Source organism: Anarhichas minor, unplaced genomic scaffold (genome assembly GCF_050575085.1).
Source record: "Anarhichas minor isolate MPS153535 unplaced genomic scaffold, ASM5057508v1 ptg000003l, whole genome shotgun sequence".
In the NCBI taxonomy this organism is placed as follows: Eukaryota; Metazoa; Chordata; class Actinopteri; order Perciformes; family Anarhichadidae; genus Anarhichas; species Anarhichas minor.
The window spans coordinates 3,133,986-3,153,541 of record NW_027466449.1 but is presented as its reverse complement, the minus strand read 5'-3'; the positions used below and the strand labels follow the sequence as shown (position 1 = coordinate 3,153,541).

Below are 19,556 nucleotides of genomic sequence, written 5' to 3'. Positions count from 1 at the left end.
GTGTTTCCTAAAGCGTGCGGAGCGAGACTCTTGGACGATGGATAGAATATTGCAGTACACCGACTCAGATCATTGCCAGCCAGATCTGAGGCAGGGCCTGATTCCACAGTATATCAGTATCAGTCAGGCATGCTATCAGGCTGCCTTAGGTCAGACTGAGTGTGTGAGCCAGGCCTTTTGACAGGCGCACATTCATATCAGTCCCGCATCGTGCCAAAGAAACTGATCCAGAGATTAGGACTATTTGATGCCAAGTTTTAGACCGGCTGTAATTGATTTACTCATTTCATTACTCATTAACAAATTGTTATTTCTAATGGATTCACACATTTACAAGTTGGCTTTTAGACAACAGTACTGTAGGGTGGGTGTCAGACGGACCCTCCAATCAGATGATGAGTTTTCACTGAGCTAGTAACTTGGTTTAATTGTGTTGCCTCTTTGTACCTATAATCCTGCCTATAGGCTACAAATATGTGTACTTGTACCACTAGTTGATATGAAATACCTTCCTTTGAGCCAAAGGCCAGTTTGCATCGCCATAAAGACTTCTTCAATGCACTCTCAACTTGATTCATATCCTATCCCATTTCATTCATTTTTTACATTGAATTTGTATTAAGAATTGTCATTTTCTATTACCTTAAGGGGGTTAAAGTATTTCCAGGTGCTCCAATGTCACATCCTTCATCCGTACAGGACTTGTCAGAGAATTTAAATCTTTGTGAGCCAGGTTTCAGTCATCCTGATTTACAGTGAGTCCATTGTGTTGCCTGTGGTGCATTGGAATTATGATAAAAGTTGTCTCAGATTTTACTGCTGATATGAAATTCAGGGAGCAGAAACATTCACTCATCTTTTCAACTCTCTCTATTTTGGTTTCTAAATAACTTCCCATCCTCACACAGAACACCATAGCTACCACAGTGGCCCCTCGACACACATGATCTCCATACGCACTTAATCACACATTGTGTCACAATCAGGCTTTGCCTTGGGTGTTTTGTGTGTGGTTTTCTGTAGCTCCTCACTTCCTTCACCTGTCCCTAATCAGTTCATTCAGTGCACCTGCCAGTCACACTCTCCCTCATCAGCACAACTCTCCTCACCTGTTCTAGTCACTATTTAAACCCCTGTCTTTCACTCACTCACTGCCAGATCATTGCTTTTGTTTCCTACCTACCCGCCTGTTTTGCTCTTCCTGTTCACGGGTTCCCAGTCTGTCTGCCCTGTTTTTGCCCTGCCTTGTCCTGCCGGATTTCCCCCCTTGTCTCGTCCTTGGATTACCTGTTTTTGTTTCGTGAGTTATTAAAACCCTTTTGTTCACTACTCTGACTGTCTGCAGTTGAGTCCTCATTATGTCCCGTGACACATTGTGATGCAAGTCAGGAGCATATCCTTTTTTCTCTGGTTTCTTTTCTCCCTGTTGGCCAAAACAAAGCCAGTTCCCAGACAAAGAGTTATTGTGTACAGACCACCAGTAATTATCTGGTAGTCTGTACGAAACTACAGTATCACAACACACGTCATAGTCTCAGTACTGAGACAGGCTTGGTTTTTCCTCTTCAGTGGCAATTGGATTTCATTTTTCATTTTCTGAAAGCAGTGTGAAAACTAGTCCCATTGTTTCAGGTCCAAATGATATGTCATGCTTTTCTGAGATTCACCTCATCTCCTTGTTTCACTGGCAGAATGAGAGGGAGACTTCGGGACTTTCCTAATCAGGAAATCTTAGATCTATACTGTGACATTTTGAGTTGAAAATTGATTTATTAATATATTTATTTGCACTTTTTTAAAGCTCCAGATGGTCTTGTTAGGATACTCTGAAGGTTTGGCTGAGCTGCTTTCCTGCTTGGTTAAAACCAAAGCTGTCATTTTATTTCAGGCACAAAACAGAAGATTGACAGTGACGGGGACGGAGCCTGTGCGTCAAACCTTTTGAAAAGGTTTTTCATAGCATCACAAAGATTCCCTTTGTTTCTGTTTTTTATATTGTTGGGTATGTATAGTCCATATAGACAAGTAGAGGGTTTTCCAAGCCGATAATTTCACCGAAAAAAATACTATAAGTGCAGGCAGAAATATCAGACAGATATTCTCCCAACCTGGACATATAAAAACAAGGTTAATCTGCTCGGCTACCTCTAGAAGTTTGTTAGACAATTTGTTAGGTTTTTATTTGGAAGAACCAACCCTTTTATATAACTGGAATGATAAATGTGTCTGTCATGTCTCAATCAAAGTTTCAGCTTTAGAAGCCAAAAGTTAACTCCCAAAGTCCTCAGCTCTTCACTCCATTTGTTCCATCATATGTAGAGCATCTGCTCTGCTCAATTTGCCTGTAATTGCTGTTGAATTTGCAGGGAAAATAATTAAAATTTAACCGCACATGGGCTGATTCGTATCTTTTGATTGCATTACCATACTCGCATAAAGACTGTCTGGGTTCAACAAAGCAATTACATTTTTCAATATGTCTGAATAAGGTGGTTGTTTGCATTTCTTCAAAGATATGAGGTCATTAATCATATGAGGTCATTAATCATGACACGTTTTTCTCTCTTCTTCTCTTCCATTATAGATCTCCTGGCCTCCATTACCTGGCAACAGAGAGGACTGCATTCAAACGGGGAAGGAACCACAGGTAACTCCTGATGCTTGCTTGTTTTAACACATTCAACAAATTAAACATGCAACGTATCCTCATTTACTGTTCTTTCTCATATATTTCGACAACTTATTCTTCATTTTTGTGCGTTTTTCTATGTCCAGCAAAATGTGTCAATAACAGTGTTTAAAAAAATAAAAAGAACAACTCCTGTCATCACTGGAAACAACTTGGTTAGGTTTAGTCAACGAAACTACTTGGTTAGTTTTATGAAAAGATTGTGGTTGGGGTTAAAATAACTACTGAGGTGGGGTTATTTCAGTACGGAAGTTGCATACCAAATAAATCAACACCGTCTTACACGGGACACAAACAGCAGCAACGTTTTTGGAATCACCCATCAGGCCCAACCTATGCTGCCATAGTCGCTCTCTATAGCCTAATGTATGTTGTATTTCCTGGTTCTCGATTACATGGATTACATACAAATCAATTTTGTGTCATATATATACAAATTATAGTGGATTACTTTTTGTAAGAACAGCCTGAATCATGAGTCTAAATACACCCGGAGACATTTTCTCTGTTCCCACTTTTTTCATACCCTGTCCTGCTTCACTGGCCTTCTCACCTGACACCCATACACCAGCCTACCAAGCTGCTACTCATTGAAGACGCCTTGGAGTAAACAGAATATATATATATATATAGTAGAGGCCAGTTTTCATTCAGTCTTTCCAAGATTGTCTATGTGGCTTTGCTGCTATAGCCATCAAGAGCAGTTTCCTGCCTGTACTTGATAACCAGCTCCGTTGCCAATGTCCTGTCTGTTTGCTGATTGTTGAATTTGTTTGCCTGGCCGCCTGCCTATTTTGGCAGCATTTTATTCTACCAGCTGAAATTGGTGTCTCCACTTGGATTGTCATTACTGTTTCCAGTAACTTGAACTCTGACAGACAATGTGATCAAAAATGAACCCAACAGACTCTGTTTTTTTTTTCTATTAATGAGGTGAGTGCGTTGACCTACACTGTTGAGCAGCTGTTGACAAAACGCCTCCAGTTAAGAGCAGAGAAACGTCTCTCCGCAGGTTACTTGTGTACTCCAAACTCTGGCTTGTCAAGTTGGTGTATGTGCTTTCAGAGATTCTGGCTGAAACATGTTTCCACATCGGGCTCTGCTCTGCTCTCAGTTGTTCGTGGCCCCTTTTTAACAACAGTCCTCAGATGGCACATGTGTGGTGGAAAGTGCAGAATATGCAGTATAACAAACTAGTGTACAGTAAATAGCATACAAAGATAGATAGTTACGTTATTAATACTAGTATATTACTTAGACAATTAAGTGCCATGTTGCTCCCACAATAAACTATAGACTATTAATGACCCTGAAGAAGTCTGAGTAAGGCCAAATAAAGACTTACTGGTTCTGTGAAGGAGGAAAATTGAGGCAAGACTTCCTCTCTTAATGAGCACTGGAAATACAGCGCGAGGAAGGAGGAGATGGAATTAAGGATAATAAAAGGAGATGAGGAGGGAGGTGTAAAGTATTACATACGGGACGAGAGGAGAATATGAGAGAAGAAAAACAAAGTTAGGAGAGTGTTCATGTAATTATGACCATGTTTACAACCAGAGAAAAGAGGAGAGGGGCATTCTGAATCCAATACCTCAACTAATGTAAAGAAACAAACTCTTTCGGAGTACAATTTCAGCTTTAAAAAACAGTATAATGAATGGAACCAGTGTCCAGGAATGTGTCAGCACCTTGAGTCGTTTCACCTCCTCACAAGCTGACTCAGCTTTCTGTTTATTAGCCTGGATGAGGTATGTTGTACTTCACAGCAGATGAGGAGGGGAAGAAAGCAGAAGACGAAGATCATCACGGTTATAGGAGCATCATAAACATGAAAGAAAGACCTGACATAGAAAGCAGGTAGTGCAACCGTCTGCAGGAATGAACCTCGAGTCATGCTAGTGGCGCAATGCCAGTCTGTAGGTTGATCCACCACTTAGGTCAAGACTGAAATATTTCAGTGAAATTTTGTGTAGACATTCATGCTCCCCAGAGGATGAAACCTATTGACTTTGGTGATTTATTTAAAACGATTCAGTGCTATAATAAGGGTTAACATTCGTGTTCTTGAGTGAAATGTCTGGTTAGGGTGAATTGTACTAACTTTTGTGATCCCTAAACTTTTCACCTATCATCACGTCAAACTTTAATTGGTCCCATACTTTGTTTGTAACTAATCAATCTCAGAATCCATGGGCTTTCGAGGCAAGGGTCTTTATTTCTAGGGTTCCGGTGTAGCCAGCAGACATTCGGGCCAAGACTTTCTTTTCCGTGGACTGCTCATTGTTTACGGTCCAATTAGCAACTTTAGATACAAGATAATTTTAAACCGATAAAACTCTAAATCATGCCTTCCATCTCTTTTGCTCTCCACGCTGACTGTTATCCTGCATTCAACCAAAGCTTCAACAGGATTGGTCAATACTACTTAGACCACAAATGGAAACCAGAACGCTTCAAATGCCAAAATCTTGTCCCCATGCCTGCACATTCTTCAAGTGAATGCAGAATCTGTTTCTTGAGATCAATAACTTGTGCAAATGTAATGGCTACACTAAGACCAGGACCACTAGGACCATTGTGTTTAAGGTCATTCTCACAGAGCTGCTGAAATGGCTGTGGACTCTTAGTCTTGTCAATATGACAACATAAACAAACAAAGCAGAAAATGGACAGAAAATGGAAATTAAGAAAGAAAGAATCACAGAAAGAAAGCAGGAGAAGGAAGAGATTTTGTAATGACGTGTCTTTTCTTTGATGTATTGAGACGTTGTTAAATTTGGTCCCAGTTGGAGAAAAAGCTCTCTGTGGCTTCAGTGGAGCTCAGCATACATAAACTGGAACCAATTACTGGTTTACACACACACACACACACACACACACACACACAAGATGAAGACGCTGTTTTTATAGTTTTAGAATGACTGACTTTTTGTGTCTTCTTTTGCTCATGGCAAAAGAAGTCTGACAGCCACCGCCATCTGGAGCTGGTAAGAAGGTGTTTGTGTGTGTCTATAGGTAGGCTATATGTTCTGTGTTTGAAGTGGCAGGTGTGTCTTGGGTGTCCTATATCCGTTTTATTAGGTGTTTCCTCTGCACGGGGCTCACACAACGCTAGGTGTGTGTGTGCTCGTGAGCGCTACTGTACTGTCCATGGTGATGTGTGTAACTCTACCTTACTGGTGCCAAAGGAGTCATAAAGAGTGTGTGTGTGTGTGTGTGTGAAATTGTGAGTAACAGATAGAGATGTTTGTCTGCTTTTGTTAAACTACACAGGGCATCTTTCTGCATTCCTTCACGTCGCTCTATGTTACAGAGTTTCTTTTGGTGTCAAACTAGATGGATTGCTGATGTATCCACTGGCATCTACAAAGCAACAGAGGCACACATACACACACGCACACTTGCGTTCCATCTTCTTTGTTTGCTGTCTGCGTCTGTTAAACATAACTGAGTTTGACGAAATGTGGTAGAGGTTGAAAGGTGAAAGGTCTTCACATTGTTTTTTTTTGGACTTTTGTGTGCGTTTGGTGATAGAGAGAAAGACATACTTATGAGACGGAGACAGAATGAAAAATAGAAAGTTCCGGTCCTCCGCTGCATGACTGTCCTCATACCCTGACACTAAAAGTGAGTGAAAAATATGTTAACCAGTCCTTTTTTATCTCTTTAATGAAAGCCTCTGTCTCCACAGCCTACTACTGACAAGTGTCTACCACCTTAAACATGTTCTTACTGATGGCGTTTCTTCCCAGAGTCACAACCTCGTAACCTTCACCATCATTAATTACAGCTCAGACAAATAAGTAACATGCCGAGGGGAGGCACTCAGTGACTTCAGCCAAGCATGCAGGGTCTTGCGCCGGCTGTTAACACATTCTTCTGCTGCATTTATCTGCTAACAATAGGACTGATTATCTAATCAGGAAGTTATTTGCACAAAGAACACCTTTTGAGCGCAGAGTAGGGATCGTAGCAGAGATAGCAAGTTCAGCATTTTGAGTGTGTGAACAATTCAGCTTTGAGAAAACGAGCGAGGAATTGTGTGTGCATGTGAGAGTTCCGTTCATTTCTTCGAGATTTTATTCGCTTTATTCTGTCGCGACAAGCTTGATGGTGCCAGTAATCTGGCTTCCCACGTGGTTTGGCTTCATCAGCAGAGCTGTGATCAGTTCCACTTTGTTTGAATCTAGTGTTTTTGGTGTCTTGAGTGCAGGAAAGTGAGAGGCTGTCCTGTCTAGACCTACCGACTGTAAATGTTGTTTTTCGGTCAACGTTTCCTGAACACAGTATGTTCAGTTGCTAAAAGCTATATATCCACAACTCAATTTGAAAGGGCAGAGTAGGAAACACTAATGAGTAAGGGTTGGAATGGGATTACTTTTTGGAATCACTTTATAATAAAGCACTGAAAAACTACTTGTTTTGTAATTTACAATTTTAGTAAATATACTTATGAAAGCATAAAGTGACCAGAGTCAACTACGCAGCAGCACTACAATTGAAACTTCCACTTTCTTCTTAAGAATGGCACCTAAATATAATTCCTTAAAGTATTGAGTCCTGAAGGGGACAGAAGCTGCGGCCAGTATATTGTACGTAATCTCATTCTCATGCATTAGTAAATTATGTTTGTTTTTGTTAGTTTTTTTAGCATGAAACAATCTTTTAAAACTGAAAACATTGTCGTTTACAGTGGTGAAATACAGGACTCCCCTTTATATCAATGAGAAAAAGATGTTGCAGAGAACAGAGACACAGAGACCCTGTGTGGTCTGTCTCTTGCTCTTTTTGTTGCCAAAATGTTGGTAAATGTTGGTTGCAGCTCTTACGCCTGGCTGCCAGGAAGCTAAGTAAGTGACTGTGGTTTTTTTTTTTTTTATTCTAACATGAATATTTGATTGGTTACATGTTGGGGGGTGGCTGGTAGATGTTCGGAAAAATCCTGTCACACACTTTGGAGAGAGTTTCTTGCCATGACTGAATGTTTTCAGTGCTGTCTAGAAGTCAGTTTCTTTGTGGATCAAACAGCTGCTGAGACCAAAGACTTTGAAAGGCCAGCTGCTTTGAGGCTTTGAACTGCTTTTACGATATTTACGTGTGTCCGTGGTTGTGTTTGTGTACGGGGTCCTGTTGACTGTAGTCTCGTACAATTGCACATCTGTGTGTGTGTGTGTGTGTGAGTGAATGTGTTGGTCTAAATTTCCTGTTAGTACGACAGAATACGACTTCTCTCCACTGAACATTGGCTGTTTATACTGTAAACTGCTCTCCATGTCCAAACTTTCCTCTCCCTGCCCGGGTCACTCTTCAGAGAACATGTTTGGCTTTGCTGTTAGCTCCATGTTGGCTCTACCACTGTGCTCCACGGACATAATCGACTGGCGAAAAGCAAAGTCCTATCAAGTAGAATTAACCAAGCAGCAGCTCTGTAGTGTCCAAACTTCCTCCCTTCCTCTTTACTGTTTGAAACATGCTACGTTCTCCCAGAACAACAACATCAACAATACCAGATTACTGATGACGCCGACTCTGGAGATGTACAGCAGTATTTGGTCTATCAGATTTAAAACAAAAATCGATTGGCATTTAGCAAAATTTAAGAGGTGCAGAGAATACCTTGCTGGTTAGTTAGTTCATTGTTTCTGACATGGCACATCAATAATGCCATCTTTCCCTTTAAGTACTTTTGGGTCACATATCACTGCACTGTTTTGGCAAACCTCTTCAAATCCCTTAAAAAAATTCCGCAACATGCATCTGGGTGCCAAAGAGGTTGAAAGTCCTGAGTGATTGGCCTGCCCAGGACAAACTTGGAGAAGAACAAGTATGAGAAACATTTTCCTGGTCTTTGAGCAAATGTCTTGACTGCATTTAGCATGTTCAAAAAATGAATGTGTCCACGCCAAACCCTGATGCTGTGTTATACTTACCGTAAACAAATCAGACCATGCATGATTAAAATGATTTGTAGCCTGTGGTACTGTCACTGCTCATATCTCTCAAAATAAAGTCCACATTTTGAAAAAAAACCTTTTCTCTCTGTCATGAAGAAGACTTTTGTTCGCTCTCTGGAGTCACCCTCTCTGCTGTTTTCTTTGCTGTTGTTGTTTCACACCTTCTTCTGCCATTGAACTTTGAAATCTTAAGCTTTCTTTGGAACCACAATGTCCTCCAAAATCACCATTCCCCATGGGAAATCAGGCTGAGTGTTGCAAATTGTCAAGGCCAGGAGAGGCTGCCAGAGGTCTTGGCAATGTTCTTGTTTGTTTATGTTAATGACACATATGTCTCAGAGCAAATGCAAATCTGATGCTTCAATTTCTATACATACCCTTTTTCAACCCCCAAGACACAAATCTGTGGTTTCCGCGGTCAGTTTAAAAGTTTCAACAGCGTGAAGCAGCAGCGTGGTATTACTGGGAAGGAGCATTTGTGGTCAGCTGACCTCCCCTTGATGATCAAAGGTTAATAAATGGACATTGTGAGCTTTTGTGTCCACCAGTTAGCCTGACCCCTGCTATATGCAGTGAATAAATGCTGGCTGGATGTTAAGACTACTCCCTGAAATCTTCCAGTGAGAGAGAACCAGATTCAGTAATCAAACCACTTCATTTTCTGTTTAACACCACTCCCTTTCTTCCCAGTTAATCTCAGTAAGACCACACAGATGCTCAAAACCCCAGATCCCAGGGTGGGAGAGCAGAGACATATTTCTTCTTTTCAACATTTCGTTCCACTCTTTGCTCTCCTTGGCCACACAGATCTCTGAGATGACTCCCTGAGTACTAGAACGGAAACATTGGGAGAGACACATTTCTGTTCATTCTCAGTCGACTTGTTAAGCTCTCCTAGACCTCATATATGTCTTCTATGACTTTTTCCCTCGAGATGATTAGTAGGCCGGTTTGTCACGAGTTAAGCCATCCAATTCTAATTTGGGATAAATAATTTGACAGAAACATGTCCCATTTGCTTCATGATAGCCCCTCTTTCTCAACAGAAACATATAAGCATATGTGAAACCCAGCTGCTCTGTCTTTTTCATAGATCAAATACTTAACCGCAAATTGAGATTTACTGAAAGCATTCTTAATACAAATGTGTTTCTGTTCAGTTTATTTCTGGTCTGATCTTGTTTGGGGAGAGAAACGAGCCAGCAGGAAAGGGCAATATATGGTGATGTAAACTACTCCTCGTATACTGCAGCGACATGGTTTACATCAGGTCTGCAGCGCCGCAAAGCACTCGAGGAAATGTTTGTGTCTGACTGCGAGTGTGACGTGGGCTACACACAAAATGACGGATTTCCTCGACTCATTCACGCACAACACGTGTATTTGTAAAGGCAAAAAGAGACTAGCGCAACAGGAATTACCAAATGACACAGAAATACTCAAAATGCAAAGAACCATGCACCAATGCACCTGAATCTCATTTAAGTCGACATCAACACACACACCATGCATGCACACATTTTGAACAGAGACACACCAGACGCTCATCGTGCAGATATGAGTTTGACCTCGTCAGCTTGAGTGAATGACACCCGGCTGATCCCTTCCTTCGCCGCTGACACCCGTTTTGTCAGCCGCTTCTGTTACAGACAGGAAGTAGTCATGCCCTCTGCTTCCTCTGGGCCTCTGTGTAGGACAGAAATGTCTTGATACTTGTTTCCTCAGTCACCACTTCTTTTGTTCTAACTCTCATAGTGTTTGAGCGTCTGGCCTTTTGACGTTGTCCACTTGAATATCTTTGTTTCCATTTTTAGGCCTTCTGTCTCCAGTTTTAGCTCCACATACACAGCAGTTAAGTATGTTAGGGAGTTCACCGAAGCTATCAAAATTAAACTCAGCGTTATTGTTGGTGTCTTCATATCCGTTATGACCCAAAACTCGCATCTCACATCAGGATTATCCCTTTTCTGATGCTTTGCAAATCTTGACAATGTTTTGACCCGAATGTGATGAAACTTGTTTTACAACATCAGCATGTCACGTTGGCTGAAATCCAAAAATCAGAGATACAAGTCCTATGCGGGACACTGAGGATATCACATTTCGTCTAATAAAGCTCTGTTCTTGGCCCTCAGTACAAACATGTGGGCTCAATAAGCTCTGTTGAGAAATCATTTTTGTTTCTCTTCAGTACCCTGAAAATTAACTTATCTGCATTTGGATGACAGGTAACTTTGTACTGTGAGATTTGATTTATTTAAGGGCCCTTCCCTGGTGTGTGTGTGTGTGTGTGTGTGTGTGTGTGCGTGTGTGTGTGTGCCCTATAGTATGTGTGAATGTTTACATCCTGGCAGGGCTCAACAAAAAGGATTGCCCCTTTGCCCCAGGAAAGTAAAATGAAACATCGGGCTAATAAATCAAGTAAATCGTCATTTTTTTCCAGAGCTGATGGTGGAAGTAGCTCAGGAGTGAGTCACCTCCCTTCCTTCTCATCTCTGCTGAGAGTGGCACATGTGCAGTAGTAAAATGGTGGTGGGTGAAAACAAAGTTTATGAGCTGAGGTGCAAATGAGTATTTCAATTATCCTAGAAACAGGAGTTTAATTGAGTGGTGATGGAGGATGTGGGCGAAACTCCAGATTTACTTAAAGATCAAACATGACAATTAACTTTGAAATGAAATTTGATGACCGATCACATAAAACAATTTGTATATAACATATATTTTACACTTTCACATATCTCTTTGTGATGCAAGTTTTTAATCCGTGTGTATGTACCTGTGTTTTGCAGACGGAGTGTGCCAACTTTGTTCGCCTCCTGCAGCCCTACAACCGCACCCACCTCCTGGCCTGTGGCACCGGTGCCTTCCAGCCCATGTGTGCCTTCATCTACGTGGGGCACAGAGGAGAGGTAAGCCGTGGTGAAGACAGGCAGTGTGTGTGTGTGTGTGTGTGTGTGTGTGAGGGGACAACTGCTGGGGGGAACTGAGGTATCATGGGAGGGAGAAGGTCTCAGTACATCAGTCATGCACAAAAAAACACAGACAGATAAATACATCCACAGAAACTGTTTTCCAGTTGGTGTTTTTGAGGAAAACTATGTGATTTAGAACTGTATCAGTTGTTTAAGACATTTATTTTATTGTATGCATGCTGACTCACTGCTGCACTCTGACTCCATTTCCTAAAGGAAATGTTTGGAAACTGTAAATTATATTCACTTTTTATGCACTGTGTAGCCATTGGAGAAACTTTTCAATTTGGACTGTGCAGTTTACCTTGACATCAACTGACTAAGTTGAGTTCTACTGTCAATCCTTAGCAAGTGTTATTGCACTACATTATTATCGGTCACAAACTGGTTTTTGGCAACTATGAATTTAATACTTAATAACAGTGTGATAATGTGTCCATCCACCTGATGAAAGCAGGTCAAATATTCACTCTCATTTCAGCTCTGGTTTGGACTCGACCAGCTCTTCAGCTGCGAAATGCTCCACTGTGCTCACCAGCTAGTCACTAACTTTGTCTTTCTGGCTTTTGGTGTTGGGTCAGTAAAGTGCACAGAAACGGCTGCCTACATGGATTTATGGGTTATTGAGGATTTGTTTGAGCTGGAAAACTGGACTACAAAGCAAATGTGCAGACCTGAAGGCCCAAACAGTGGGCTAAAAGAGTTTAAAAAAAACTAAGTTTGATGATAATCTTCTGTGGATTCAGCATTACAAGAAGTACACAAAGACATTTAGTGTAATGCGAAAAAGAGAAGAAACAGCATTGTGCATGGCATGTACTTCAGGGCTGGAAAACCACCACAAACACTTGTGGTTGGGTTTTTATGATTACATTTAGTGTTGCGTTTAAATCAAATACATTCCTCAATGACATATAAAGTGTTACAGTAACACCATGTTGGTAAAGTACATTAATGCTGACTAAAGTGAAAGTTTATTTTTGAAATTTCCAAGGAATGGCTTTCTAACTAGTTCACAGTATGAACAAGTCATGAAGAAATGTCTGCGTTATTATTGCAGCATAGAGACAGGATGCCACTGTATCATAATACACATGAAGTACTGTGCATATGATATGATAAGGGAATCAATGGGTGGCCTCTAAGCAATCCTCTGAAGGACATTGGGGTAATGGGAAAAATATGGTTGGTGCCAAAACACAACTCAGACTGGCCCTGCTCTGAGCCCAGATCCTCAGGGTTCAAGGTTAAGCCTCAGCAGGCAGCTCTGCTATAGTCTTTCAGTAGGGCTACTCAGCCGCAGTGTTGGGTCCTCTATACGTCTTTTCAACCTCACAGGCTGGCTCTCGACACAGCCACTTAGCTCAGTGGGACCCTCTGCAGAGACTTGGTCTTTGAGCCATTTGAAATACAAGAATCAATGAATGGAGCCATTAAGACGGACTCGTAGCTCGCTGTTTCACGGCGGTCCTCCAGATCGCAGCCCAGTGTGCCGCCCTGCCTGGCCCAGCAGGAGGGGGTCAAACTGGGCACGAGGAGAGAGGAAAGCTGGATGTTGGCAAAGAGCTCAGGAAAGGGAAGTGAGACATTGGGGTGGGAGACTGCCAACCTTTTCAGTGAGAAGAGTGTGTGTGTGGTGGACTGTGTGTGCACATAAAGTCCAGAAGGTGCATTGCAGCAGATTAAGTTGCTCGTCACAGTGTGTGTGCTCGCCTTGGTGTCATTTTCTGCCTCCCTCTCAATCTGTCATCCTCTGTGTGGTTTTTGGACCACAGGTTTTATTGCACATCATGAACAACAGCGCATGTCTTCCTCTGCTCATGCTGAATAACTTTATGCCCAGTTACAATACGCAGCACAGCATGTCTGCATGGTTGTAATAAGGAAAACAAAAAAAGAAACAGAAATTAGTCAGTGGAATCCTTGAAGGGTATTGGGCCAAAGGACAAAACAGGCATGTTTTAAAAAGTAGGTCACCTGTATGAATCCTCCAAGGTGATCTCATACTATTGACTAGTATTTTCAAGCTGCAGGTTCACATGTGGTTGATAGTGGTTAGGGTTTAGGCAACACAACTACTCAGGGTTTGAAAAAACAAGGTTTGGCTCAAAATATGTACACTTGTAACGTATAAGATACAGACGTACAGAAACACCATGTGACTCATTGGCGGCGTGCTACGGAACATCATGTGACATAACGTCAGTAAAAGTCACGTTGCTCCCCTGAGTGAAAGACCTGTGTTTGTGAGACCCATGTACCTCCCCTCACTCCCGCCCTTGGAGGACTTCTCGCTCTTGATTCTACATCTGTTGCTCTGAGCGTCTCTGGGTTGATGGGTTTACATTGGAGTTAGTTGAAAGCCCGGTGCATCTCATAAATACTGACGGGTGCCTTGTGCGTTGGTATCAAGACGCACGTTGGGAACACAAGAGATGAACTAACCAGTTTGCTGGCAACCAATCAAACCCGGTGTGTATTTGTGTTGTGTTGCAGTTATTCAGCTAAAAAGCCAAACACTTTTCTTAAAGTTTAGGTTTGCTGTGGACCGTACCCGCAAATGTCTGTGGGTACAGGAGGGAAAGACTAGAATGACATGAACAGTTTGAAGCAACCCATCATCTTCATGAATAAAGGAGTTTCAATCTTGTTGTTCAATAGTTTATGATGAGGATGGTAGTGCAGCTTTCTTCCCAAACACTGCTGCATTTGTTTGGTGTACATGCTTATGATAGAGAGATAGCGTGTTTGTATCTGTGCATGCCCAGGTATGCATGAAACGAGTCCCAGGTTGTGTCAGCTGTATGTGTTAAAACTCAAACCACCTCAGCTGATGTTAAGACACCAGTTGACGTCCTGCTTGTGTGTGTTTGAGTGTGTATTTGAGTGTGTGTGTCCCTCCATCACCTGCGACCTTTCAGCGAGTCAGAGTGTCTGTGTGAATGGATGACACCGCAGGGAGCCTGTCCATTTATTTAACCAATCGTTAACTGGTGGAGAACACACACCCGTCTGTTTGTCTGACCTCTCGAGGGAAGCGAGCCTGCGAGCCCTCGGACCAGACTCTGGGTGGGATGACCTTTGAACTTAGGTGTTACAACTCAGTTAGGGGCACACAGACACACTCTTTCTGTCTTTCTCATGCCAGCTTTTCTCTGTCTCAGTCTTGCCGTTGGTCACACAAGTTTTATGGAAAACCTATGAATGTAGCAGGAAATACTATACAATATAATATAATTGAATATGTGAATTAGGCTCATTTTACATCGGCTATTTTGAAGTGAAAAAAATACGCTCCCCTACTGTCAAACAGTGTTGAAAAATGTCTTAGTCTTGGAGTGGTTACTGTTCTCTGTCAGCTAATCTTAACTATATTTCATGCTTTCATCCAAAGATGAAAACAAAGAAGTGCATTTAGCAAAATTCTAGTATTTCCAACTAATTGACATGCAGTCATGATGAAAAGGAGCGTCGGCTTTCATATTTCCTTGAAGTCTTCAAGAAGAACATTTCAGAATCACCAAAATTATTTTCGAACAATTGTTCTTTGTTATGATTGAATCGGGTTAATCACAAAAGGCATACAGCATGTCATAGTTTATCAATCAAATGTGGAGGCATTTCTTTATTGTCTTTCTTTGAGTGTGAAAACAATGTTTCAATTCATTCTCACCACATGCTGTTCATACTACTTGCATAGAAATATGAACTTTGGATCTGTCTTGGGTCTATGTGTTCCTTCATCACTCCCACACACACACACACACACACACACACACACAAACTGGAGCGCCCTTGGTGAGTGACACAGCTGCCTGGGCAGTGTCCTAGATGTGAAAATAAACCTCCATATTACAGTGACGCCATACAGAGGACTAGACCCCACACGCACACACAAGCATGAATACACACACATACACACACACACCGTCAAACATAACACATGACACAAACTCCAACATATACATTTTTGAGATACAGACAGAAACACACACAAACATGATGACAGACATGCACAGTCAGGCATGAACCTAAATATATAGAAGCAAATGTGTAGAGAGACACACAGATTGACACACACACACACGGGGAAGCAGATTTATTTAACAACAACTGACAGATTGAGAAAAAATGATTCAAAGCTGAACACACAAATAGCAGACCGGCCCTCTCAACATTGTAGACTACAGCAGTTCAGTTCCATTTCTCAGTAAAAGCCCACTTTTACTTCTCAATTCTGCTGTTTGGCACTCTGATTGTAACTCCCTGAGTAACTCACTTCCTCTCGGAGTTCCCTGGCGACCTTAGCGAGTGCTACACATCATGGGATACTTTTTAAGTCCTCTGGGAAAATAAGCTATTGCATTAAGGTGGATAAAAAAAGAGGACTAAAAGGATTTAAAGCATAATCAAAAATAAATTGCTTGTAAATCATCCATTTATTTGTCCCATATATGTTGCCTTTGGATCCAAGCCCCACAAACTGGAGATAAATGGAAGCTTATTTTACGGCTTCAGCCTTTTCTGTAATATTTGCTCTATTTACATAATCTTTTTGTAATTGTTTCCATAACTCTTAATCAGCTCTTGTCCTGTCTTACTCTGTCTTGTGTATTTTCAATGGAGAAGAATGAAGAACAGAGAAGATTTATAGAGAGAACAAGCTTCGCCTGCTTTGAGTGGTGAGAGAGGGAGCCCAGCCATTATTTGACTGGACAGTGAGGAAAAGGCCAAGTACAACAGCATTTCTAATGGGGTCTGTTGGTTGGCCAAGTTGCCTTTAAGATGCTTGAAGTGAGTCCAAACCTGACTCGACTTTTTGACAGTAAACATTTTTTAAACGTGTATCCAGTTTCAAACTGTGAATAATACGCATGGATAATTTAAAAAAAAGCTGAGACCCTTGATGTATGTTTTGAATCATTCACTTTAAATGGGCAACCCTGGTTCAGAATTGCATACACATGTAGCATCAACCTCTCTTTCATCAAAACATGAACAGTGAGGGAGGACAAGAGAGGAGAAGGGTGGAGAAGAAGATGAGAGGCTGGAAGGAGCTGGGAGACCAAAAGGTGGATGTCTTGACTCACTCAAAAGAAAATCCCATGTGAGAAGGTCCACGTAACTGCATCTCTGTTGGGTGACTTGTAACAGAATAGAAGCATTGTACTCTGTTGTGTTTGAGTTTATTATATAGTAGGGTGGAAAACTGAGAATTTACATTTGTTGGCTGGAAGGTAAATACTTGGTTTCCCACGTTGCTATGACTTATAGTAGTTACTTCTTTCAATTTGTTGAATTCCTTTGAAAAAACACAGAGACACTTCTAGACAGGTCGTATGCAGTCAGTGGTTGGAAAATCTCAGTTATAAGAGCAAGTGAGTCAAGTCTTTTATGTATAAGTGCAACTTTGTCTTGTGGCTGCTTTGCATCTTGTCCATTAGTGGCATCTATGACTTTTCTACAGTGTATGACGTAATGTTGCAAAAATGGTGAATCTGGAAATAATTCGGAAGAAGCTCTTTGATTCTTTGGAACTGATACCAAAAAACATCCATAAGCAGTTGTTTTTATGTTTTAGGGTGGATTGCTCCATTGAAAGGAGACCGTGTAACTTTGCTGAGCAGGGACCACTGTGGCCCCAAAGGACAATAACGTGAGAACGCTAAATGCTAAAACATGGTGTAACATTAGCACAAGTAGAGAGAAGTGGTAACGTTAGAAACAATAAGATAATGGTCATACCAGGCTTGCTAAGGCTGTAGCAGTAAAATGTCTGGGTGTATTCAATTGAGCAAGGGTGCATTTTATGGCTAGTAAATTCAAACGTTTCTTTCGAAATAGGGGAAGTGTGTTATTTCAATATCACTTTAAGGCAGCTGATTTAGGGTGAAGATTGTAGCCAGCATTCGGTTTTGATTTTGAAAACTGGCAATCTTCGAACCCATCGGCTATTGGTCTGACAACAATAAGCCTCTGTGGATAAGGGACTATATCTCTGGGGGTTCCCATGTAGCCAGTGGCTATCTGGGCCAAGACTTTCCTTTCCGTCCACAGCTCATTGTTTACAGTTCCATTAACTTGAGATGCGAGAGCGGGGTTGGAACTGAGAGACTACATACAGTATATACGACCAGAATGTTTCACAAGTAGCCAGTTTACAAGCTACTTTTAAACCAATACAAATCTAAATCACCGCCAGATGATAGCCAGTGGGTTCTGAGATCTCCACAAGGACTGTTTACCTGCATTCAACCAGTCCCTCTCGACCTGATTGGTCAATACTACTTGGACCACAAATTGAAACCAGAACGCTTCCATAACGATACCAAAATCGGTGTCCCGTTGCCTACAGATTCTGCATATGAATGCTGAATCTGTTTATATAGATTTGTAAATGGTAAGGTTGTATAATGGATATATAATAAAGAGGTAGAAGCTAATGAATGGAAAAAAAGTCAACGAAGTTAAAAATGATACCAATGTGCATATGTGACACATGTGTGTGTCAGTAGTCGCCTGTCTAAACGGTTTGGCAGAGGAAGTCCTGATGTATTTTGCTTGGCACAGCTGAGTACAAAGTGGCCTGGATGTCTTGTCTCTCTGTGTATCGCAGCACTTGTGTGTATTTATCTTGGCAGAGTTTGGCCAAAGTGACTCTGACAGTCTAATCAGCTGCACAGGCAGCCACACCATTCCTCCGGATCATAAGAAGATAACACACACACACACACAACCCCCAAACTGCACAGTCTATTGAACGTATAAGATGCACAAATGCGCAGTGGAAAATTGGGGACAGAAGTGCACAAGCACACACTCACGTCACACGCACACACACTCAGATGAGGAACACAGCGATTCAGTGACGTTCACTTTAGTAACAAAAGAGCGAAGAGGTGCTGAAACAATAAGGAAGACCAACGAGTAAACTAAGAGACCTCGACAGAGAATGAGATGGAGAGCATTAAAACAGATGGAAATAAGAGCAGAAATTCAAGATAGAGGGAGAATGAAAGGGTTAAGATAGATGGAAGTAAGAAAGGAAAATGTTCAGTATTGGTATGATAAAAAAAAAAGTGGTATTTGCACAAAAGCCATCCTCTGCTGCTGGCATGTGATTTCTCAGTAAATAGTGCTTTTCTTCAAATGATGCTATTCCAATTCTGAAAGACATGTGGTCCAACTTAAGAAATAAATGACTACATAGTCATACCGTGCATAAAGACAAGTGAAAATGACAACAGAAATCCACATACATCACATTGTGTAAACCTTTTAAATATCCCCCCTCATCTCAAATTCAATGAAGTGTGAGTGTGTGTATACGTGTTGTGCACGTATACACCTGGTGGGCTGTACATGTGCACGTTGACACCTGTAAAACTCATTCAAATCTCTTTACGAACATTGAAAAAGCCACATGTGGATCAAATAAGAAATGAACTGCCTCACCTTATTTCCTGAGACCTGTTAGTGTATGTATAATCTTATTTTGTGTGTCTGACAGTGTGAATATGCCGTGTCCATGTTGCTCTCCACGTGTGAGTGTGTGTTGGTGCACGTACAGAACTTGATGTGCGTGGGTGTGCATATTGTCCACTGTGTTTCGCAACAGTATTTTTATCCCGCTGATTTCAATGTCATCATCTCCCCTGTGATCGCTGCTCAGTCTCAGACTCACCCTCCCAATAACAATACTCCATTGTCTATAAGAGGAACAGAGTCTCACACACACAGTTCACTGTAAGGACACTTCAATCATTAACGTGGAATCAAACAGGACGTCTCACTGGTAGGTCCTGTCGCCTTGCGTTCCCTTTTGATTTTTGAAAGTCGACTACGTTTGGACTCGCATTGATCAGAAGCAGCAGCCTGGTACACTGATGTCGTTGACGTGGGAGTAGAAAGTCTCAGAACAAAAGGTCTTTTGTCCAC

General features: G+C 41.5%; 1 protein-coding gene across 1 annotated transcript in view; it reads left to right on the top strand.

Moving 5' to 3' along the window:
• Window positions 1-19,556, top strand: part of sema3bl (sema domain, immunoglobulin domain (Ig), short basic domain, secreted, (semaphorin) 3bl) — a 54,385-nt gene that overhangs the window by 19,296 nt on the left and 15,533 nt on the right. Inside the window, exons 3-4 of the mRNA XM_076090726.1 lie at window positions 2,585-2,647; window positions 11,436-11,555. Of these exons, the coding sequence (XP_075946841.1) occupies window positions 2,585-2,647; window positions 11,436-11,555 (183 nt within the window). The remainder of the gene's footprint in view (window positions 1-2,584; window positions 2,648-11,435; window positions 11,556-19,556) is intronic.